The sequence below is a fragment of the Meriones unguiculatus genome, chromosome 8, assembly GCF_030254825.1.
Source record: "Meriones unguiculatus strain TT.TT164.6M chromosome 8, Bangor_MerUng_6.1, whole genome shotgun sequence".
Lineage (NCBI taxonomy): Eukaryota > Metazoa > Chordata > Mammalia > Rodentia > Muridae > Meriones > Meriones unguiculatus.
The window spans coordinates 26889066-26914082 of NC_083356.1; the positions used below are offsets into that span (position 1 = coordinate 26889066).

The following is a 25017-nucleotide window of genomic DNA, read 5'->3' on the forward strand; positions in this document are numbered from 1 at the left end:
ACCTACTCTCCTTCCAGATGCTTTTTGCCTGGCCGGGAGGCCAAAACTCCTCACCATCCAAGCCCTTTCCTACCCTACAGGGCCCTGGTACCTGGGCTTCTTTCCATTCTGCACGGCCAAGCCGGTGACCGCAGCGCGGTGATCCGTCAGCTGTTTGTTGCAGGACATGCTGTGGACGTTGATGATGTAGATGACGGAGTCCTCAGAGCCGACCCACACCTGGCTGTGCTCTGCCAACACCATACAGTTCTGACGGGAGCCAAGACGGAAGGGTGAGATGTATAGACCAGCTTCACCAGTTGCCGCCAGCCCCCGAATCGGCCAACGCGAGCTTGACCCCACAGGGGCTCCTCTAAGTCACTTTAAAGATGCCTCATTGAGGACACAGTATAAACCATGGCAGAAAACACACTGGGGAAAGGACTGTGGTCCACGGCGCGAGCTACGAGGCACACCATTACTGCTCGGCCTCAGCAGACTCACACACTGGGGCACTGACACTCCCACGGTGCACACCATGTCTGGATCACCCCAGAGGTACCGTGGGCATCGGTTTGGGGGTAAAGACAGGTTTTAGTAGGTAACCGAATTTGCAGTAATGAAGATCGATTATAGGACTGGCCAACCAAGCCATCAGGGCCTCTTCAGATGGCATGTTCTTAGGGACTCTGGCTTTTCAGACTCCGGCTCAACACCCAGGGGATGCTAGACGACTGGCTGGCTGTTGACTCACCCTGAATATCCACCGGGTTAAAGGCACTGGACTCACCACTTTGGAGGCCCCCACTTTAAAGCAGTGCTGATGAATGGTCCAGGAGGAGGCGTCAAACACGACCACTTTGCCCTCACTCAGCGCGCACCACAACTTGGGGTGTGCATCTTCAACTTTCTCTGCAGGGTCGAGGCGCCCTGAAGGGGAAGGCAGCCCCAAAGCCTTTAAGTGACTGTCAGATCAATGGTGAGGGAGGGGATGCCTCCTACCCTCCAGATACCCACAGAACCCCAGTGCACTGCAAAGCGCAGGGGTGTGGAGATGACAGAACGCCACCCTCCCCCGGGAGCCTAGAGTCTTGTGAGCTCCGGAAAGGGACAGACACAACTACATGGAATACGGGTATGCACCAGGGCCCACAGGTCAGCAGGAGGTATGAAAAGGGCTGGCGACCACTGGGCATGAGGGGAAGAGAAACCAAGATACAGTGTACCCACCAATTTCCACACCCACCCAGAGCTTAGGTAGCAGAGTTTGCTTCATGTCGTCACCATCATTTAGTGGTTGGGGGTCAACTAATCTGTTTAGGGCTTTTGAGATGGAGTTTTACCTAGCTCATATTGATCTTGAGCTTGTGATAATCCTCCTGCCTCAGCCTCCTGAATACTGAGATTATAGGTATGCACCATCACATCTAGCTTGGCATAAATTTTAAAAAGTTTGAGAACTCTAAGGGATATATATACACACACATATATACATATTATGTATGTATGTATATATATATGTGTGTGTGTGTGTGTGTGTATGTATATAAAGGTATACATATATGTCTGTGCATATATATAAATTGGGATGAGATCATGCTATGTTCCCCAGGCTGGTGCTGCCTTGTCTCACCTTCTTGTGCACTGAGGACTGTAGGCCAGTGTCACCATGTCCAGCTTGACTCTAGTTTAGAGCTTGGATCTACTGGTGTTGCCCTGAAAGATCATGAGGCCACTAGTGTCCCCGCTGGGGTGGCCTCTCTTGTGAGGTGTGTGTCTCAGGGAGTTATGCTTCAAACGGCTGGGTGGGAGCCCTTCAGGATGCCATCATGCCAGGATCACACTTACCAGTCGAGCCCCTGAGCTGCCACTCTCCTGATTGTAACTTCGTAAATCCATTATTATTTGCATGAGTGTGTGTGTGTGTGTGTGTGTGTGTGTGTGTGTGTGTGTACATAAGTGGTAGTCAGATGACAATTTTGGGGAGTCAGTCCTCTCCTTCCACTACGTGGGTTCCAGGGATAAGACTCAGGTTGTCAGGGTTGGCATGCAAGCACCCCTATCTGCTGAGCCACCTCACCAGCCCAGGTACCATTAATGTAGTCAGATCCACGGAGTCCTTCAGTACTTAGGAACTTGGGGCTGACCTGGTCATGGCTGTGCTATTGGTGTGATGGTCTGGGAGTCACTGCACTTACTTGTAAGTACTTTCTTATCTAGATTCCAGTCCACTTGGAACTGGTATGGTGACTACAGTGAGTAGGGCTCCAGCTTCCCAGATAGAGACAGGCTATCCCACCACCCTAACGTAATACAACCATTTGCCAACAGCGACCTCCTCAACCAGGCGAGAGTTGACACACAGCTCCTGAAATGTCACATGCTGCAGGGGGCAGGGAATAAGGATTCTGCGTTCCCACCAAGCATAGAGTACCACACGGTCGAGTGGACAGGGTGGCCACGTTTTACCCTTGTGGCTCAGGGTTCCGTCCTATAGCCAGAAAACACCCTCCCTGTTTCTGGCACGGGGCTTTCCCCTCACTGCTACCAGGCTGACCTCCAACCCGAATCTAAGTTCATCACAACCTAGATACCTGGAGTATACAGCAAGACATCAACAGCTTGGGGGGCGGTCTCTCCAGCTGAAGGGTTAATCTTGTGTTTTAGGGTCTCCGCGGTTGTCTTTGGGACTGCCATGGGCACTGAAACACAGATACATGAGTTAGATTACCAGACCCAAGGACAGCAGGGCAGCAGTGGCATCCATGAAACTCTCCCGTTAGGAGTTTGTCGGTAAAACCATGTGTGGCCTGAAGCGGGCGCTCTTGGGAACCAGTGTTGGGACAGTACCATCCCAGGTGCCCTCTGGCCTCATCTCTGATGGAGAGCAGGGGCAAGAAGGCAGCGCTACGTATGTTTTCCAGGTTGAGCAGTACATGCCACACTTCCTTTCACTGTTTTTTAGATCAGAGGACTACTAACGGGAGCCAGTTCTCTCCTTTAACCATGTGAAGCTCAGGGATTGAGCTTGGGTCATGAGGCTTGGCAGCAAGCGCCTTTACCTAGTGAGCCATCTTGCCCTCTGTCAGGTTTCCGTTACCCATCCATCTGTTAACAGGCACCTAGTCTGGTTACGTGAAGAAGACCCAGGAAACAGAGCCGGTAAATGGTTGGCACTTGTCTCTCTCTCTCTGCAATCCAGCATGTTTCCAGGCAGTGCTAAACACCGCCTTCCCTGAGGGTTTCTGGGACCACCTGCCAGGCTGAGGAACTCCCCCATCTCCCCTCCCCCACCAGGCACCTCCGAGCCTCCTGTCCCCATCACCTTGGGATCATCTGCACTTGGAGGCTGTGCCTTAGAGACTCGCTGAAGGCCTCTCCTCCATCCCTCTTTCGTTAAGCCTCACATGTGATATGATCGCTGTTGATCACTCATTTCTCAAAAGACACAGAGCTCCGCAACTTTCTTGCAAAAGGACAAGCAGTCTGAAGGTCACTGGGCTCCCCAGATGGGTCGTGGGCACCAACAATGGAGGAAGTGATGGCGGGACCCTCTGCCACTGCCTTTCCTCCTGCTGCCTCGGTGGACTGGCTCGGGTTCCCCCTATCATTCTGTGTATTTTTAGACCTTCTACCACAAATGGACTCCACGCATTCTGAATTAAGCTTGGGATCTCATATCATGAGTCTTTGCTTTGTTAAGCCACGCACTAGATGGTATTTCTGGATTTGCTAAACCAGGCTCAGGAACTGAGCGTGCTGTGACCTGAGCTCAGATGGCTCCTCCTGTGCCACGAAAGCAAGGTGATGATGGTAGAGTGTGTGCTGGGCGTCGCCATGGCAACTCTGTAAACTGTTTACACAGGAGCTGGAAAGCTGCTCCATAAACTGCTGGCAATGGTAAGGCGTGCATTCGGAGTTATATAAACAGCTAAAGAGCAGGGTTTATTTGATTTTATTCCCATCTGAGGAAAAGAGCAGTTCTGTTGAGACCAAGGACTGTCAGATAGAGGTCCTGTGAGGGCTCGGTGGGTCTCCAGGCAATGTGAGGCACCTGAGCCTCCTGACTGCTGAGCTGAGGCAGGAGCAGGTTCTATGACCAGAAAGCAACACAGCCAGTGACAGACATTACAAAGGGCAAGATGAGTAAAAGCTATGCCAAGGTGAGTAAGCAGCCAGCCTGGTGTGCTTTCTAATTCTTGGACAGCTGTTTTTAAAACCTGACTACGCACCCAGGAGAGATTAAATGAACCTTTATAGACATTCACAGCAGGCTTCATGAGGCAGAAGGCAGACCCAACTTAGGTGTCCACTACAGATGAAGGGGTACAGAAAATGTACTATAGCCAAACAACACAGAATTATAGCCATAAAGGAAATGAAGGACCACGTGATGGCTCAGTGAGCTGTATACATGCTGTATGAGAATGAGGACCCATGGAAAGCCAGGAGCAAGTCTGTTCCTACAATCCCTGCAATCCCTGTTCCTATGGCCAGACAGAGGACGGAGACAGGAGACACCCCAGAAGCCTGTGGTCCAGCAAGCCTGATATACACAGCAGCCAGCAACAAAAGTGAGATGACCCCACCTGAAGGAAGGTAGAAGGTGAGGAGTGACACCGGAGGTTGTCCTCTGACCTGCATGCACACACACCATGGCACACACACACCCACGCTCACACAGAAAGCGCACCACACACATCATACAAAATACTTTAAAGGCATGAAGTGCCAGCTCGTGAGAGCGCTGAGGAAACACTGTACTGAGTGAAAGGCTGGAGTCAGGAAGGCTCCCAGGTACAGGAGACACCCAGGACAGATGAGATCACAGCACCAGTGAACAAACGGGCTACCGGGAGCACGGAAGGTGAGGCTAAGCAGGTGTGGGAATTCCTCTTACAGAGTGTGTCTTGGAGCCATCATAGGAATGGTGGGACCACTCTTCAGAACACCCTTAACCTCGTAAGGAACAGACTAGAGGGGTCCGGCTCGGTGTCAACAGGACCTGGGAAGTCTGGCAGGCATCCCTACCTCATCACCCTGTGCTCCAAAATGAACGGGCTAGCGTCGTCTAACTTTACACACTCTCTGTGGCCTCTGTAGGTTTCCTGTCTCTCGTATGCAGGTCTCAAAGCAGGAGGCCATTTAAAACAGAAACAAAGCAGAAGCCAAGAAGGCTCACGACATCTTTCTTACCACACTGGTCCTGGACTTGAAATACTGACCTCTGGATAGCTTCAGAGTGTGAGAGCCAAACAGAAATGAGCAGGAAGGAGAGCGGAGATTTCTGTCCCAGGAAATTAGCCAAGTTAAAGGTAAAAAGATGCTGGGCATGGCTACTCCCACCTGTAATGCCAGCACTTAGGAGGTAGAGGCAGAGGATTAGGCATTTCAGGCCATCTTCAGCTAAAGAGAAAATTCAGACCCAGCCTGGGCTACGCAAGGGTGTCTCAAAGAAAGAAAGGGAAGAAAAAAAAAAATAAGACGTTAGTATTCAGAGCCACTCTTGACTGTCTACTGCATTAGGTCCAGCAGTCAACAGGCCAACCAGGTGCAGAGAGGTCATGGTTCTGACCACATCCCCACCATTGACCAGGGTGGCTGTTAGTCACTGTCTTCCAGACATTCCTAGTATGCTGAGCCAGACAGGAAATTCTTCAGTAGGGGATCAGGACATGTAGTTTGCAATGTCTAATGGAACAGCAGAGAAAAACAAGCCAGTGCATGCTAAAGATCAAGGAGTCGCAAGGTCCCAAGATTAAATGAAGAAAGGGAAGACGAAAGCCAACGTGATATTTTTTTAAAAAAATTCCTAAAAATGCTTATAATCCTAACACTCACTGGGGCAGGAAGATTGAGAGTTCAAGGCCAGCCTGGGCTATATCCTGAGTTCCAGAGTCGCCTATGCTAGAACAATTCCCTGTCTCAAACAATCTATAAAAAAAAAAAAAAAATTCAAACAAAGAACAACAGTGATAATTGTTCTTGATAATCTGAGTTCAATCCTGAGGCCCACATTGTGGAAGGAGAGAATTGACTCCAGCAAGGCATCCTCTGACCTCCACACACGTGATAAGGTATGTGTGCCTGCACATCACACACACACACACACAAATAGTGACCAAAAATTATAGCTGGGTGTGTAATCCCAGCATTCGGGAAACTGAGGCTTGAGGAGCATGAGTTTGAGTTCAGGTGGGCTACCCAGCAAGACCCTACTCCACCCTCCCCTAAAAAAAAAAAGTTAAAATAGAAGAGAAAACAAGAAAGTCCGGGTGTGTTCTAACTGATAAATGCCAACCGGGAGAAACGCTAGAGACAGCTGCTTGCAACAGAAGCATGGTCAGCGCAGAACTTACTTTCATTCTTCATCTTGTCGAAGTAGGCCAGCTTGGAGGCAGCGTAAATGGCACCAGGTGACTGCAGCGTGCCAACCACGGCATCCATAAGCAAGACGTTGGTCAGTGCTTGCTGGACATACTGTGGGTCCTAGGACAGAAGCAGGTGTGCGTCAACCCAGTCCGAATCCTGAAAGCCTCTTGATTTTGCCTCCCTGAAGAAAGCGGCATTCCTCAAAGTGCATTTGTCAAGGCAACATGGAGAGTCTGAATGGATGAGAAGCTTGGGGTCTGTGTCACGAACTCTTTTCCTCTGAGTTACTGAAAGCTCTGATGGTTGACTCCTGGAGCCAGTACATTTTCTTCTCTAAATTTCACGCAGTGCCCCAACCACACTAAGACGGCCAGGGGCGTTTCCTAAAGCAACAGCTGTGACTACACCCAGTAGCAGGTGAGGGAATAGTCCCACCACGGGCTTTTGCCATTGTATAGCTAATCTGCATATCACAGTGGGTGTGGAACTGAACGGCTAGGCCAGAGCTCACCAACACGGAACCTTAGGTCTGTATCCACTCCTGAACCATGACGGAATAACCTATCTCAAGGGGCTGACCACCCCTGCCAACAACAGACAGCCTGTTCATTCTATGATGTGCCACAAGGTAAGCACCATCGTCACCCACATTTCTCCGGTGCCTGGTGAGGCTACAAATCCCTACATACCCTTAGGAGTAGTTCCTTTGTGTGAGCTCTCTGATCGTGGCCTTGGTCTGTTTGCTTTGGTTTGGTTATGCGACATGGTCATGCTCTATAGCCCGGGCCATCTTCAAACTCCAGACCCTCCCAGCTTAGCCTCCTGAGTCCTGGGGTAACAGGCACATGCCACCACAGCTGGCTGGCTGAACACATGGTTTCCCTGCCATTCAGGCAATATGAACTCCTCCCCCAGCCCTACCCCCAACTCCCGGGGCTATCACCAGAACTGAGTGTGCACAGAGGGAAACTAAGCCTCGGCTGCAGCCTTCATGTCCTCCTCACACCCCAAAGGCTACATGGTCTCAGGTGGGGTCACAGAGCCACAGCAGCCTCTGTGTCCCTGCAGACGGCATACCTCTCCTGCCCTCTCCTGCGAGCTTCAGATGCCCCCTTCAGGACCAGATGCCACCCGTGCCCACAGGACCACCCCCCACCTCAGACCTTGTGGTCATCTGCCAGCTTCTTCCCAGCCCACATCTCCTTCACCATCAGGTGCCAGAGGTCACACTCAGACTTGAGGTTGGCCTCGAAGGTTTCCTTCTTGGCTACCGTCTTGATCTTTAAGGTGGGTATCCTCAGGAGGAGAAATGCTGCTGTGGTGTTTTTGACTTCCTGCAGGACAAGGACAGCATGAGGCCGCAGGGAGAATGCATGGGTTGATGGCAGGAGGGAAGAAGTGGCTCGAAGGTACCACAGAGGAGGGCAAGTCTGGCCTTAGCATTGGGCACGTGTGCCCCTTACAACCTTTTACTGTTCTCTGAGGACTTCTGGAGCCAGCCAGCAAAGCAGGCAGGATCTACAGCTGTAGGCCTTGTGAACATCCCAGTGGCCACTGGTCTTGGTCCTTTTCCTGCTATGACCTCTCAGAAGTTGAGAACCCTTGACACCCCTAACTTGCCTCCCCTAGGCCTCGAGTTTGGAACAATAATTGCAACCATAAGGCACAAAACAGGGTCCCAATTCACTGCCATTTTTGTTTGTTTTTTTGTTTTGGTTTGGTTTGGTTTGGTTTGGTTTTGAGACAGGCTCCATGTTACCCACACCGGCTTCAAATTTGTGGAACAATCCTCCTGCCTCTGACTCATGAGTGATAGGATTACAGACACACATTGACACACCTAACCCAGACCTTTTCCTTTGGAGTGATGTAATGTGGCCGGGAATCCCAGCACCCTGAGGCAGAAGGAGGCAGAGCTCTTCTAAGTGCTACACAGTTCCAGGACAGCCAGGGTAACATAGACAGACCTTGTCTCCAAAAACCAAAAATGAAATAAAATGAGATGTGGCCAAGATACTTGGCAGCACATGCCGGTAACCACAACATTTAGGAGGCCGAGGCAGGAAAGACTGCAAGCTCAAAGCCAGCCTGGGCTACATAGAAATTCTTGATATATATATATATATATACACACATATATATATAATACATATATAAAATACATATACATATATATATATATAAAATATGTATATGTATAATATATATCACATATAGTCTATAATATATTAATATATTGTCTATTATATAGTATATATTTTATATAATATATGGCTAATATATTGTATGGATATATCATATATGCATTATATGATATACAATAATATATTACATTTGAATATATATTGTATATATGCTGTACCCATCTCTCAGAGAGGAAGTCATTCCTAGCCATCCATCTCTGGTTAGAAAGTGACAACCAGCCTTACCGTGTACCTCCAAACATGGTCACTACAGTGGCATCGGGTGAAGAATGCTGTCCTCCTGCTCCCCCCCCCCAATCCTGCGCCAGGGGTGCCACAGCACCCTTACTAGAGAGCTGAGCAAGCTGGGGCACAGAAGGCACACGGTACTGAAGGAGCAGCCTCACCTCTATGTTCCTGAAGGTGGCGATCTCCACATAGCCCGGCCGCCCCTCGGGGAGCAGGAACAGGCGTTTCTGGGTCATGGCAATCTTGCCGACACCACGATTGGTCTTCACAGAGCTCGACAGCTTGTACACGCACTCGTTCTTATCCAGATGTTCCATCAGCAGCGCAGGCAGGCTGACCTCCTGCGCCTCTGCTTCTGTCTCCTTCCAGCATGTGTAGAAATCTCTGAAGGTTTCGGGGTCGATCTGTTTCTCATGTCCTGGGTTTATTAAGGAGAGAGATTTCTTTGGGACTGGAGCACGAGGGCTCACTACCCAACCCAGGCAGCAGGTGGCACTAGTGCCCGGGACTCTCTGGATGGACAGTTTTGCTGAAGGCCTTTGCTGGCCCCATTTGTGGGACAGAGATTTAGGTAGAGGCCATCTGTCCCTTCTAGGCCACAGAGGGATGGCCATCTGACCCACCACACAGAGACACAGTAACTGCAACAAAGACTTTTTTTTTTTTTTTTTTTTTTTTGAGACAAAGTTGTACTGTCTCTGAGGCTGGCCTGAAACCCACCGAGCACAAATTCTCTGATCCTGCCGTCTGAGATTACAGGCATGTTCCACTGTGCCTGGCACACAGCCTCCCTCTCTTCTTAAGCTGCTTTCCTTTGGGATAGAGCCCTCACCTGCACTCAAGACCTGCCAACGCCTCACTTTCCATGTGTACCTTAGCCTGGTCCTACCTGGCTTATGTGACCTGAGCCTGTCTGTTGCTCTGTGTCCTCTCCCAGGTCCTCCATCCTGCACAGGCCACCCCCTGCTCGGCTGCTTCTTCTCAGCCTCCACAATTGATCCTCTAAGCATGAGTGGGCCTTCCTGCTCCTCATTCAAACCTTTCTGGACTGTCCAGCCACACCAGACCTCAAGTTCCCCCAGACTGTCCCCCCTCCCCTTTCACACTTCATCCTCCAGCCATACCAAGCACTAGCCCCAAACAGGCCATGCTGTTCTGTGCCACTGTCTGTACAGGCTCATCCTAACCATCATATCAAGAAAACCCTCCTCTTCCCTCAACAGCCAGAACAGCACCGTACATAGCCTTCCCTGACAACGCAGGTCATTCTGGCAGGGCACCCACCAACTGCACACATACTTCCCTCGGGACGCCAACGGTTTCAACAACACCCACCCTCCGTGGAGCACAGAGAATGCCAACTCATCCTCATAGCCGTCATCTATGGCAGCCACACTCATCAGGCTTGTGCATAAACTAGGAAACAAAAGCCGGAAGAACAAACCTGCCCTCTGACACCTGGTCCCTGCTTATGCAGAACCTGTGTCTCACTGTGGCCCGGCTCACTGTGCCCAGCCTTCAGAGGCCCAGGCCTGGGCTAGACAAAACCCCGCTGGGTTCACATCACCACTCCCACATGGTACTGTGGGAACAGTGACAATTGTCCAGTTGGCTGCCACGGTGTGGTGGCTAAGCACACGGACATATGCAAGGGGACAGCCATGTGCATTCAGGCTGTGGAGGATGGGAAAGGTTCCAGGGGAAATTTCCAAACACAAGGGCAGCTGAGGCCACAGGAGGGAGGCCCAACAGGAAGGAAGGACTGCCCTCAAGCTTAAGGTAGCACCAGACTGTGCGCATGGGAACCTCCACCAGGTGGCGCCATCTCGAATTCTTTCGCTTTCAGCGTTATCATCCAAGGTAGCTGAATAATGTGTATTTTAGGTTACTTTTCTGTTCTTTTGCAGAGATTGGGGTTGAACCCAGGGCCTTGCCCATGCTAGGCAAGTATTCTTCCACTGGGCTGCCCTCCAAGCACCATGTAAGCTTTGAAGTCCCTGGCTCCAGTGAGAAGCTAATGTCACCTGGGGCGGGGGTGTGGCACCATCTGTAGGATGTGTAACACACAGTAAGTGAAGAAGACAAGAGAGAATGGGGTCATCCCATGCATGGCACGAGCCGCTGCATTCTCCATCACTGGATGAGGAGCTCAGTGAGGTGGCTCACAGCTTCTCAGACGCCCCCTGCTGGATGTCTCTCCGCCGCTTGACCAACACTGCCTTCTGCAGCCAGGGTGCAGACTGACTGAAGTTGAATCGTAAGCACATGTTTCTCCCATCAGGAATCACAGAAGACAGGCTTTGAAGTTCCATGGGGTGCAGGAAGAGGCCAGGAAACAGAACGGGGGAGGGTAAGGGCAAAGAGTGGCGATCCACACCATCGCTTGAAGGATCCTTCATGTACATCCCCCAGGATCAGCCCTCTGGGCACCCATGCCACAGCCGTCAACAGAGCTGCATGCAGGTAAGGCCTTTACAACCAGCACCCAGAATGTCCTCTTACAGACGAGTGGGGTGCCCTTGGAGCTAAGGGGCTCACGTGCTCTGAACATGCAGAGCGGAACAGCAAGACTGTATCCACTGTATTCTTTTGTGGGGGAGTGGGGCACTGGATGCTGAACCCAGGGTCTTGCCCCCACGAGGCAAGCGTGTACGCTTGCATCTCACAAGTTTGCTCTAAGATAGGAACGTTCAGCTTTGCCAAGTTTTTACTTTCAGCACAGCCACTTGACTGAAACCCATGTGTACTCTCAGCAGTGACAAGGGCCACTCACAGGTCAGCAGCAGAGAGAGAGCTATCCCCAGCACAGAACACAGGCAGAGCCTGGCATTATGGCTCACAGAAGGAAGCCAGCATGGGAGTGGAGGGCTGAGGACAGCAACTGGCCAGTGCCAGTTCACGTAAGACAGGAAGACCACTGTGGCAGGGAGGCAGTGGGCAGCAGAAGCCTCACAGGTGGAGCAGCACATGGTCAGGTGTTGACACTCGGCTCAACCGAGCTTCTGGCCCTAAGCTGAGGGACCAGCCCACACGGACTGGTCCCCGGGACAGGTGTCAGGACCCCCCTGACAGTGTCTGGAAAGGCAAAATCACAGGACACCTTCCGGTCCCAGGTGATAGGTAAGCTGTTTCCTCCACACGGCCAGCAGACAGCGCAGGTGCACGCGCCGGTACAGGGAACATGGGTCAGTGAGAAACAGAGAAGGACTGAAAACTTCCACAGATGGCAGGACGCGGTCCGTGAGCGTAAAACGTTGCCTGCCTGCTGCTGGGGGATACCTCGTCATCGGAGATTTTTAAGCGGAACAGAAAGCAAAGCTGAATTGGGAACAGTGCTTCACTGGGGACACAGAGCAAAGCCAAACCCAAGAAGCCAGGGCCTTGGGGTAAAGGGAGTACCAAGGCCCTCTTCCTCAGGCAGGCTGCCCTAGCATCAGGCGCTTCTATGTGTGCGTGAACGCTTCGGCTGGGCCCCAGATGTGTGGCCGATGCATTGGCCCTGGGTCAGATGCGCCTACGGAGACAGCCAGCCTCCCACAGAACTCAGCCATGCTGCACCGAGCAACTTCACCTGCAGCCTGGGCTGGAACGTGTGTGCACTTCGAGCTGTGCGTAACATCCCGCCACGTAATACCAGCAAAAGCTGCCTAAAACACTGACTGGGACTGGAAGCAGCTGGGCCTCCTGAGTGACCATGTCTTCAACATACGAAGTTTTCTGCTCTTACAGACACGTGCTGGTTTAATTATAGAAGAGGCAGCCCTCTAATATCTTCTTACTGTCATTACTCAACGTGTAAACAGCAAATCAGTCTATCTTTGCATTGCGTTGTCTTAGAATATTTTACCTTGAAATGGCTTTTTTTAAGCTTGATCTCCTGGCTTAAACCTGAGAGGCTGATTTAAAGAAAATCATTAAGTGAATCCTGGCTTAGAATTAGAATGGAATTTCAAATAATTCCTGAAAGTAACCTAAACATAGCTCTACCGTTTTTAGTAAGTATTTATGCCCAGTGGGATTCCAGACATTGATGATTGCAAAATCAAAATATCAACTTTGAAAAACACGAAAGGCTATGCCCTAAAGAATCAAATATTCAACTAAGATTTTACAAGATTTTTTTTTCTTTTAAAACAGGGTCTCACTCTGTAGCCCGTGCTGACTCAGAACTCACTATGTTGTTTAGGCTGGCCTTGAACTCACAGTTCCTCCAACCTCAGTTGTCCCAGTGCCAAGACTGCAGACAGGAGCCACTGTTGTGGTTGATTCTGGAGCCACTATTTACTCAAGTGTTAATCGCTTGTCCCAGAGATCTTTACTGTTCTATGAGCAAATGCTCACATATGCTAAGTGATGCTTTGCAACCTTGCCTCACAAATTATCCCTGATTGGCCAATAAAACTGCCTATGCCTAGGCTGGGCAGAACAGAGGTAGGTGGAGCTAAGGTTCAGGGGCTAGGAGGGCAGAAGGACCACAGGAGGGAGAAGAGGACAGACGGAGAAAGAAAAAGGTCACCATGGGTCAGCACATGGCCGGGAGGAGCTTGCTCTGAGAACGGACATGATGGCTAGAAGCAGCCCAAACTGAGCCTGTGCAGGTATTTATAGGAATACTGGACAGGATGTGTGGTTGGGCAGTAACAAGGTAGCTGAGGGGTTAAGATCTGCCCAGCTTATTATTATTTAAGGCTTATTAAACATCTAACAGGTTTCTATGGCATTTATTTCTGTGATATCAGGTTAAATAATAATGGCTGCATTTAATAATCATATGAATCAATATCAAATAATAATCAAGTTTTCAACAAGCCACAATGCCCATCTTCAGGGTTTAATTCTTGGCCAGGCAAAATGGATCACACCTTTAATCCCAGGATTTAGGAGGCAGAAGCAGGATGATCTTTGCGAGTTTGAGGCCAGCCTGGGCCACATAGTGAGTTCCAGGACAGCCAGAGGTATGCCGAGCTAGAGAGATGGCTCAGTGGTTAAGAGCACTGACTGTTCTTCCAGAGGACCTAGGTTCATTTCCCAGCACCCACATGGCAGCTCACCACTGTCTGTAACTCCAGTTCCAGGGGATCTGACACCCTCACACAAACATACATGCATGCAAAACACCAGTGCACACAAGATAAGAATATATAAATTAAATTTAAAGATTTAACTTTCTATGTACAAATAAGCAAGCACATTCATTCTCATTACTTGGGAGATTTACTTTCCTCGTTTTTTTAAATATAGATTTTTAAGACAGTTTCCCAGGGGGTTCTCAACCTTGTTATGTAACCGAGAATAAACCTGACCATCTGATCCTCCCACCTCTTCCTCTTAGAACTGGATTACAGTTGTGAGCCACCATGCCTGGTTTACTATAGATGCTGGGGTTGGACCCAGGGCTTCAAGCATGCTAGGCAGGCACTCTGCCAACTGAGCCCTATCCAAGCCCTGCTTTTCTCTTTAATCAATGTCAATATTATACTGAACACAACATAATTTAAAAACATCCTTCTTTATGACTTACTATCAGCAAGTGTTTTTGCACTAGTTTGCAATTATTCTTATTTACCTGAAAGAGTCTTGAGTGAAAGTGGTCATGAGTGTAAGTTTAAGAAGCCCTGGCTTGGGGCTAGAGAGATGGCTCAGCAGTTAGGAGCACTGAGTTCAATTCCCACCAACCAGAATGCGATCTGGAGCCCTCTTCTGGTGAGCATCAAAACAGAGCACTCATATACATAAAATAAATAAACCCTAAAAAAAAAAAAATCCCTGGCTTAGGGAATAGTGACAAGAAAAAACAAAAACAAAAACAAAACAAAACAAAAAACTATCCATGTTAGGTGAGGACACAGCTCTTTTTAACACTTAGAATCTTTAGGAGGCTGAACTATAGCTGTAGACCTGCAGACCCAGAGGACATCAGTACCCAGGGGTGCTGTGGGGCCCTCTTACCCACAGTCAGTGCATCAAACAGGCGGTGGATGATGACGGTGTCCTTCACGATCCCTGACTCCTGGACCCGCTTCACAAAGTCATTCAATTGCATGTGCTTCTTGGGCAGTTCAAAGTTCTTCACAGCATCATCCGCCTTGGGGGCCTCCCCGGGCTTATCCAGGACCTCTGTGATGAGCCGCCTGAGTTCAGGTGTCCGCTCGGCCTGGGCCCGCTCGGAGGCTGACATGGACGCCACCATGCTCTTAACAAGGTCAGCTGGGAAGATGCCTATGTCGGTCTTATACAGGTTCTGGAAATCCAAGAGGGCGCTCAGCAGTTGGCCCTGCATCAGATGGATAAGACCACGCAGGTAGAAGTACCTCGCTAGGAGCAGAGAGTCACCAGGGCCCAGCAAGCTCATGGCCTTGCTCAGGAGAGTGACGAGGTCCGTGTAGTACGCCTGAACACACTGGGTCACCAGCGGGAAGTGGATCTCGGGGATCTTGAATGTATATGTCAACTTAGGGGTCACTTTGAGAACTGAAAACAATCAAGGGGGAAATGCATGCAATTAGCGTGGTCCTGGGGAAGGCAGAGGGGCACCCATCATGTCACTGTTGAGGGCAGCATTGTGTGCCTTGGACAAGAACCCACGTGCCCCTTCCAGGGCATTCCCCATACCCCAGGGGTAAAAGAAGAGCCTGTTTTGTTCCCAGAGTAATAACTATTCTCCGTATTTTTTAAACTATGAATACTAAGTGAAAACGCTGGGCCCGGGTCTCTGAAGATTACGCTAATAACCTAAGCCAAGATATAGCTGCCAAGTAGGGCTCAGCCTTCGGAAGCTTTTGCCAACTTAACAGTGGCTCTGGTCAGTGGCAGCACGGCACTCACACTGCATGGATTCAAAAGGCAAGGACTGAAGAGACCAGGGCTCCTAGGTGCCATGGGCCTTCCAAAGCACAATCTGAAGCCCCCTAGGGACTAAACACTGACCAGGAGTTGAAGTCCCTCCCTGGGACAGGGGACCAGAGGCAGCAGCCAGGCCATCCACACCAATGCCAGAGGTGGCACCTTGGCTATGGAGGCCAGAGGAGGGTGGTGCCTGGAATGGTGGAGGAGCTCCAGAAGAGGACAGAAAAGGCAGGCTGTGTCCCAGAGCGGGTGTGCACGCATCTGCCAAGGCCACAAAGGAACCAGTCTGCTAGGGGTCACACAGCTGAGAAGTGGCTGCAGAGGGGCTCAGGCTTCCTAATGCTCTGAGCTCTGAAACTTCCTCATTTGCATACTGTCTCTCCAGACAGAAAGCTCTCTGGGGACTCACAGCTTCCTGGAGATGCCTGCAGCCTGAGCCAGAGGCCGCAGCCATCAAGGGCCTGGTCCCCAACAGTCTCTCTCACCCACCAAGGACTCAGCAGGGCTCACGGTACAAGTCAATGATGTAACACAGAGCAGAGCAAGCCTTGGGAAGTTTACGCAGAAGTACAACATGGCTTGTAAATATCTAACTGCACCCTTTAGGAAGGAACTGCTATCCAACGAGGAGCAGACCATTGGATACCTGCAAATGTACACAGGGACTAAATGCATAATGCACACACACACACACACACACACGCAAGCAAGCAAGCACATACGTCTGCATGCCAGTGAGGAGGGGGAGGACATGGATACAAAATAATTTTTTAAAAAAAATGGTTTTGGTTTTGCTTTGTTTTGCTTTGTTGTTGCTGTTCATTTTTTAATGGCGAAGGCCTCCCAATCTCACAATGACCACACTCCCCTGCAACCCAGGCCGGTCCTTCACAAGCAATGATCCTGCCCCAGCCTCCCCAGTTGTGAGGATTGCAGGCGTTCGCCACCACGCCTGGCCAAAATAGTTTACATTTAGAATTACATTTGCTCCCTCTGAACCAGGCTATGCTCTGTGAACGGCGATGTTCAGAGAGTGGATGTAGGGTGGGAGCCTCCTCACCTGGACTGCTGCTTTTGCAGCTTGAGGTGTCCATTATCCTAAGCGACGAGTTCCTGGGTGGCAGCTCGGGTAGGGAGATGTCCTGCAGATTGGGCATGCTGACGACCATGCGCCTGTGCGTGAGGTGCAGGGGCGAGGCCTTCCTGGAGGCCATCTTCTCCACAGTGGGTCTCCTTGGACTTAAAAGCATCCCGTCTATCCTAGGGAAAAGCAGAAGCTCACTCGGTGGGCACAAAGATGAAAGCCTCCATGACCCCCCCGAATCCAGAGGAATGAGCAGGGTGAGGGTTAGAGGATGCATATGTGAAGGCTCACAGTGAATTGCACAATATCCTGCTGAACCGATCGCTTGTGTGTCCCAATAAAACTGAGCGCTCCGTTTCCAAAGAGCTGTGTACTTAGAACAGAGTGAGGTACCTGTCCTCCTCGGACTGGGTGTCGAGGTCCATCCGAGCAAAGGCGTCCATCCTACCGTTGAGCCGGGCCTTCAGGAAGGAGTGAAACATGTAGGTATCCAAGGCCTGCATGTGAGAAAAGCTGTCAGACTGTGCTCGTGGTCCTGGGGCCTCCATCCAACGCCTACAGCAGTCCCACTGAGGTGTGACCTCTCTCTTCCTCACAGCCTCCTCTGGGCAGGGGTCTGAAAACAAGGAGCTTCATGACTGGCTCTCTTTAAATTCTATTTTTTTTTTTTAGATTTATTTATTTTACGTATATAAGTGCTCCATCTGCAGGTATGCCTACAAGCAGGAAGAGGGCATCAGATCCCAGTATAGATGGGTTGTGAGCCACCACGTGGTTGCCAGGAATTGAACTCAGGACCTCTCAAAGAGCAGGCAGTGCTCTTAACCTATTTTTGTTATTTTTAGCAATGTGTCTATGGGTACGTGTAGATGCCTGCAGAGGCCAGAGGGGTCAGATCCCCCATGTCTGAGATTATGATGTGAGTCACCCAAGGTAGGTGGGGGAGCTGAGCCCGCCGGAAGAGCAGTATAGAATCCTAACCATTGAGCCATCTCTCTAGGCTTGCAATCAGTTCTTATGTGCTCACCTGCACCTGGAAAAACACAAAAGTTCAAAAAAAAATCCTAGGCCACCTGGCTGCTAGGACAGCTGGACCTGTAGTATATGTGCCCCTAACCCCCGGGACCTCTGGACACTCCACAGCGCTCAGTCCGGCTCTGCCTGCCTTCACAGGCTGCCTCAGCCAGGCTCAGGGATGAGGCAGCTCCAGGGTCCTGACTGCATAAGGACTCCCCAGCACTGCGGCTGTTTCCACCTGGATATGTAGCTAAGCCATCTGTCAGGGAAGCTCTTGGACTACAGACTGACCCCCCCACCCCCAACAAAGGCAGGAAAAAGAGGTAAAAGGTGCCCAGATCCCCATGGGAAGGTAGGGGCACAGAGAGATCCAAGCCAGGAACCCAAAGGCAAACACTGTAGGAAGGTGCAGAAGAGAAACAGGCTGCACAAAAGTTGAAGGGAGCACCCTGAATAGCCAGAGAACCCAGAGCTATGGATAGCCCTGGACCAGATGGCAGGACCACAAACTGACCTAGGACACCAGGAGGGTCACAGGGCAGAGAAGAAGAGGAGGGGCACACAAGAGCCATGAGGGAGTCACACCATCACATGTTACCCAGTGGATGGCTTAACCTGTACCCTGGAGACAGGTGGCTCTGTCCACCTCAAAGATGTCAAAACAAACCTGCAGGGGTCCACAGGGCTGCCTGCTAGATCAAAGCCCTGCTCGCTTTGTAGGATGGATAAACAAGTCATTAAAGGTTGGGCAGAAACAGTGGGCTCCACCCCAAACTCAGGCTAATGTCAAGGAAGATGCCAAGACACGACTAAGGTCCTTCCCTGAGAGAAAGAAAAAACCAGCAGCACTCAGACTGGCATGGAGCAAAGGCTGGCCTAGGCTGGAAGATGGTGACAGGGAGAGGGGACTGAGGCCCTGACTAAGGCTATAGTCACTCGGTTATTCACATGGGCCACAATCCATCAAACCACATGCGTAATACCGCATCTTTTATTCGATGGAATTTAAAAATGAAGCAGCCAGCTGGACGTGGTGGAGCACACCTTTAATCCCAGCACTCAGGAGGCAGAGGCAGGCAGATCTTCGTGAGTTCCACAGAGAAACCCTGTCTCAAAAAATAAAGAATAAATAAAAGAGGCAGCCAAGGAACAGCAATCAGACAAAAGAAAAAGCAAACAGCGAATACAATTGGTAAGACATGACTAGATCACCAAAAATCCTTCTTTGTGAAACATTTCAACACAGAGGATTAAGTGGGTGGAGCCGCCCCGGCCCCATCCCTCCTACCTGCTTATAAAACCGCTGGTCCCCTGCCGCTCGCGTCTTGAGAAACTCTTCACTGTTGAAGACTCGGTGCTCATAGTTCAAGTGATTCTTCACTTCCCTAGCAGAGAGAACGTGGATCATATCCATCAGGATGGACTGTGTGGTCATCACTTCTCCGACCAGGAAGAGGCCGGGAGCCAGCGCTGCCTCCACCTCCTTGAACCTCAGCTCTTTATGCCGATTGAGACTAAACAATTGGCTATTGTGCTATAAAAGCCATTGTGTTCAGGGGTCAGTTTGGAGGAAGAGGGCAAGTAAATGCTTCGGGCCCTTCAGCCACCAGCCTGTCCAGACAAGCCTCTCCTCCTCCCCATAACCGTCTCATCTTTTCATGGGAGTTCAGTTTACGATCATCTCCCCCACGCTACAGTGACATGCTATAAATAACTACTTGATGGTCTGAAGAATATGGCCAGGCGGATGTGCCTGGTGTCTTCCTTGCACTGTGAAAATGCATTGGTCTAGGGATAGAGTTTTACGGCCTGGAATCTTCTTTTCTTCCTGTTGTTTCGTTGGGCCAGGGGGAAGAGTCTCACGTAGCTCAAGCTGGCCTCAAACTTGGAGAGTAGCAGCCTTGTACGACAGATCTTCCTAGCTCTGCCCCCTTCCCAGACTCTGAGATCACTGGTTTGTACCACCACACTTGGTTATAAAGTATTTTGTAAGGTTTTTTTTATTTTGTTTTTTAAATAAAGACACTCAATCATAAAATATTTGTCCCCCAAGAGTAAAAAAGAAAAATACCCAGGACCATGCTTTGAGCAAAGAAATAATACAATCTGTCTCTGACACACCACCTCATTTTTTTCTCCCTGATAGATTTGCTTTATGTTAGTGAAGACATCAAAAAGACAAGGCTGTTTAAGCTTCATTTTGGGAATAATCAGAGCACTGAGAAAGCCATGGCTCTGTGCTAACCCCTCCTGAGCAGTCGCCCCTTCAGAACACACCAGCGCCCCCTCACTGTGGATGCAGGGAGCAAGCAGCAAGAAGGGAAAAGGATGCTGCAAGAGAAGGAAAGAACTGGAAGAAAGAAAAGGCCCCAAGCTGTAATCTAATTCCTTAAGTGACAGGTGTTAAGGCCAGAAGTAACTGCTTCTGAACTGTGCCACATTCAACACACAAACTTCACTTGACTAACTTAGCCAATGCTAGTCCAGGACTTAGCAGCGCAGGCACACCCTGGCAGTGGGCAACGTCAAAGAGCTTCCCAGCAGGAAAGCCCACACACTCCTCTGTCCTGAGCCCTTCAGATGCTTCACCCTCTGGTTTCTGCCCAGCTATGACCCAGCTGTCTCTTCACAGCTTCAGGAACAGACTCTCCCTGGACTGACCCCAAGCCCTCAGCCAGAGCACACAGGCACCATCTCCCAGGAAGCCAGCTTGGAAACAGTGCCCAGTGGTAGGAGAGACAGGCGGTCAAGGCTGGAGGGTGCCGGGCAGGGTCATGAGGAGAGGTTTGGGAATGAGCTCAGAGGACACTCCTTGATCTGCGATGATCCTTAAAATACCTGAAGATGCCAACGAGCAGCTGGAGGGCGATGTGCTGAATCTTGCAGTTGAGCGTCTGCTGCCAGGCTCGGCGGCGGGCGCGGCCCTCATTCAGGTCAGTGCTGGAGCTCAGGTGGGCAAGGTGCAGATCCGGGTGCAGCTGGAGGCTCTGGACTCTGGTAAAAAAGCAGACTGAGCTGAGCGCCCGGTGTGGCGTAAGCAGAAGCCAGGTGGATGGGCCTAAGAAGCTCTGACGCCGGCCAACAGTGCGAGAGAACATTAAACACTGGGGACTACAAAAGCACATTCACCTCCAAACGTCACCACAGGAAGGCCTTGCTTCAGACCCAAGCAGGCCTCCTTCTAGGACACATGGCATTTCCTGCGTCAGGGCTGCTAGGAGCGCCAACCACAGCTACCCAGCAGCATTTCCTGCCCAGGTAAGATCAGAAGCCACTCTCTGCCCTGCTTTTTATGTCCATTCCTGGCACGGAGTGACCCCTGGCTAGTCTGCAGGCCCTCAGGCACAGAAAGGAACTCACCCGGAGCCACCACCAGGCCTGGGGCCTGGCCTTCCCATCACCACCATTTTGTTGTTGTTGTTGTTCTGAGAGGGTTTTAGAGATGTAGCCCTGGGCTCAATCCTCAGCATTTCAAGGATCTGAAATTTGCCCACGAAGTGGCCCTGGGCATCAACAAACAAGTCCTCTGTTTCAAACAGGCAGAAGCAACGCACATTCCGTGGGCACCCACTGTAGGTCAGGCACAGTCCTGAGTGTGAGCCGGGCAGAGGCCCTACTGCATGGATCTGATGCCACAGTAGAGGGAAACAGAAAATGGAGAAGACAGCCAGGAACAGGAGATGATAGAGGAACAGCAGAGACCCCATGAGGTGAGGCTATGACTATGAGAGGGTCAGATTATGGGAGGAGAGGGCCCCTAAAGATGGTCTGACCCTGCTCCATGAGAAGCAAGGTACCTGGGGGTGAGGTGGAGGAGAGGCTCTTGGGTGCCCTCAGCGCTGCCATGAGCATAGTGAGCCTGCAGGGTCCAGTGTGGCTCAATCATAAGGAGCAGGTGCAGGTTGGGGTGGTAACCTTGGATTGGTTCCTAACATACTAAGAAGCCGCCCTGGGTGGGTGTCCCAGCCCTGCTGCCTTGACTAGTGTGACCCCGCCCCCAGGTCCTTCCCTGCCTAACACGGTTATGACAACTGCACTATAACACCAAACTGACTTTCACCAGGCAGAACACAGGGCCGGGAACAGGAGGGACAGAGCGTCGGTGACTCCCCTGCATGAACCACACAGCCGTGCTGCCTGCAGCGTGGGGTCTTCCGAGCCTTCTGCTTGGGCACAGTTGGGTGCAAGAAGCTGCTCCCTACAGGAACTTGTCCTTCCCTCCCGCACACACTGAGCTAGCACAACCCAGACGGGGGCCTTTATCCCTGACCCACGGTGAGGAACTTTTCCCATCAGCAGAGCGGGAAGAACACTGTGGCCCAGGACCTCTAGGGGAATCTGGGAGAAAAGACCACTGTCTCCATCTGGGTGTAGAGATGGAGACATCCCCACCTTCTAGGACAGTGAAGGAGGCCATACGGACTTAGAAGCATACGGACCTGTCAGGCCTATAGAACAATGTTCCTGTCCTGAGCCCCTGCAAGATGCTCCACCCCACAGGTTCATTCTGGGGCACCCTGCCGCAGCAACCCAACCCACACCCTTGCACTTGGATTCTGAAAAGCAAGCAATGCCGACACCGCTAGATTCTTCCGCCAGAGCAAACAGCCAGGGCAGCTTGGAACGACTCTGCCATGCTTCTCAAGAGGAATGTAAGAACCCACTCGGGAGCCTGACCCAAACCCCCAGGTGGCTGCAGGAGAAGAGCCATGACCCTAGCTAGCTCTCGCAGTCATGAAGGGCGAATCCCCATGTTCCCCTACCTTGTCTTTGGCGTCTTTCTTTCTAAACATTTAAATTTTTTTATTCGGTTTTTAATTTTATGTGCATTGGTGTTTTGTCTGTGTGTATGTCTGTGTGAGGGTGTCAAGTTCCCCTGAAACAGGAATTACAGACAGTTGTGAGCTGCCACATGGATTGAAGCTAGGTCCTCTGGAAGAGCAGCCAATGCTCTTAACTGCTGAACCATCTCTCCAGCCTGACTTTGGAGTCTTTCAGACTTCTAATGATGAGGGCTGGAGGGATGGCTGAGTGGTTAAAGGGCTTGCTGCTCTTCCAGAGGGTCCAGCTTCAATCTCCAGCATCCGCAAAGAGGCTTACATCACTCTGTATCTGCAGACTCAGGGATACAGTGCCACACAGGCAGGCAAAACATCTATAGACATAAAATAAACTTTCTTTTGAAAAGTTTAAAAAAGCCCTTCTAATAATGGAAGAAATGGAAAGAAAAAAAAAGCTGGACTTCTACATACAGGTTGAGTGTCCCTTACCCAAAATGCTTTATTTAGTAGCGTGTGGCTCAGTGCTAGCACACTCGCCTAGCATGTGCTGAGGCCCGGGGTTCTAACCCACCACACCCCGAAGCAGCCTACTCTGAGAACAGAGCGCTGCCGGTGTGAGAGCCTGCATGCCGGGACATCTTTGTGCATGTACTCTGCACATCATTCAGGGCTGGGCCCAAACCTGAACACCAGCATCGTCTATGCCAAGACCCAGTGATGAAGGCGCCTTCCCCCAGGGTGCTAGTAAACCTGTGGTTTGGTGTTCAGCTTTTGGTTTTTGGTTTGTCTAGACAGGGTTTCTCCATGCAGCCCTGGCTGTCCTGGAACTCGCTCTGCAGCCCAGAGCTGGCCTCAAACTCAGAGATCCTCCTGCCTCTGCCCCCTGAGCATGGGGATTAAAGGTAGATGTCACAGTGCAACCACCTCCTGGTGTACCAGGAGGGGACCCCCAGAACCCCCACCCTCCCGAGGACGGACGCCTCTGCACTATGGAGGAGACCCCAGGACACTCAAAGCATTGGATATCTGAGAAGGTTCACTGAGCTAGCTCCAGGCCGAGGGAGTTCAGTAACAGGAAGAAAAGAGCCAGTCCTCAGTCAAGAAACGGGGCAGGGAGATAAAGCGCCAGTCACGCTGGCAGAGGAGGTAACCCTCAAGCCGACTACCCTGAGCATCACAGCATGGGGAGTGTTGCTGAGCTGTCATCAATGAACATTTAGCTGAATCCAAGCACTTCACGATGCCCTACACATATCTAGTGAATACATGGATGAGTGAGTGAGTGAGTGAGTGAGTGAGTGAGTGAGTGAGTGAGTGAATAAGTTAATGGATGAGTGAGTGAACAGATGAATGAGTGAATGAATAATGAATGAATGAATGAGCTTCAGAGACCATGGCCCAGGACCCGGCAGCAATGGATATAGCATCAGGAAGCTTCCTAAGGAGTGGGATGCCAATGTCCCCTGACTCTATCAAGCCATGATCCATATTTTGACAAGATCAGAATAAACACAAATCATCTTTTTAAAAAAATATTCACAGTGGGTATAGTGGTCCATGCCTTTAGTCGCAGCTACTCCACTCGGGAGGCAGAGACAGGCAGATCTCTATGAGGCTGAGGCCAGCCTGGTCTACACACTGAGTTCCAGGACAGGCAGAACCACATCATAGTGAGACCTTGTCTAAAAATTAAAAATAAAAATAAATTAATTAATTAAAATTTTAAGAGTCAAAAATAATGTCCAAATCCTAACTATGTAAAATACACACCACGATAAGAAATTAGAGAAGTGGCGAATGCAGAATTGGAACACAGTCACAGTCGTGCTCCAGCGCACCATTTCACAATACCTCTGAATGAAGGTCTGTGCCAGCAGAAGGGGGACATCGGGGATGTCCATGTCGTTGTCAGAGGACTTGGAGCAGGTGACCGTCCCATGGTCAATGTCTATCAGGACCAAACCATCAGCTTCCTGAGAGGCAGAGGTCAATGTCAGAGTCTGCGACTGCACACACCTTTAAAAAAACCCTCCTCCCTTTGGCCCGGGGCACCCTCCATTCTGCTTTTTGACCACGCTAAGGACTCCGTGTGAGTGGGCTCACGCAGTGTGCCTTGTCACTCGGCGGTGTCTTAGAGGATCGCTGGATTGCACCAGGGGTCAGAATCCCTTTCATCGTGAAAACTGAGCCGTTCATGTGTGGATGGACCGCACACCTTCCCTGAGCTAAGATGCCAAGCAGGTTGTCAAGTTTCCATCACCCCTGGGACAGATGCTACCCGTAATACTTCATGGCGCCTTGAAGGAATGTTTCAGAACTCCACAAGTACACCACCCACACTCAACGGCCAGCGTATCACTCAGCTGTCCAGCCAGATCCGCCACCCAGGACCCAGAACACAAGGCCAGGTGGCCTCAGGACAGGGGTGGAATTTCTGAAATTCCACATCGGGGACTTATGAAGTCTTATCTGTGACAGCAGGTGCTAGGAATGAGTGAGTGCATAG

At 50.7% G+C, this 25017-nt stretch overlaps 1 protein-coding gene across 4 annotated transcripts in view; it reads right to left on the bottom strand.

The window, feature by feature from the left end:
- The window catches only part of Dennd3 (DENN domain containing 3), a 52148-nt gene that overhangs the window by 6168 nt on the left and 20963 nt on the right, over positions 1-25017 (bottom strand). For 3 of the 4 annotated variants that reach the window (XR_009593688.1, XM_060389291.1, XM_021628966.2), the window contains exons 8-19: positions 24363-24484; positions 20569-20724; positions 19019-19115; positions 17107-17210; positions 16690-16889; positions 14733-15254; positions 8942-9201; positions 7515-7685; positions 6339-6468; positions 2574-2681; positions 770-909; positions 92-249 (exon numbers count right to left, since the gene is read on the bottom strand). Coding sequence is in view for 3 of the 4 variants with exons in the window: in XM_060389291.1 (XP_060245274.1) it covers positions 92-249; positions 770-909; positions 2574-2681; positions 6339-6468; positions 7515-7685; positions 8942-9201; positions 14733-15254; positions 16690-16889; positions 17107-17210; positions 19019-19115; positions 20569-20724; positions 24363-24484 (2168 nt within the window). In the remaining variant the exon portion in view is untranslated. The remainder of the gene's footprint in view (positions 1-91; positions 250-769; positions 910-2573; positions 2682-6338; positions 6469-7514; positions 7686-8941; positions 9202-14732; positions 15255-16689; positions 16890-17106; positions 17211-19018; positions 19116-20568; positions 20725-24362; positions 24485-25017) is intronic. The other variant, XM_060389292.1, reaches the window with a different exon arrangement.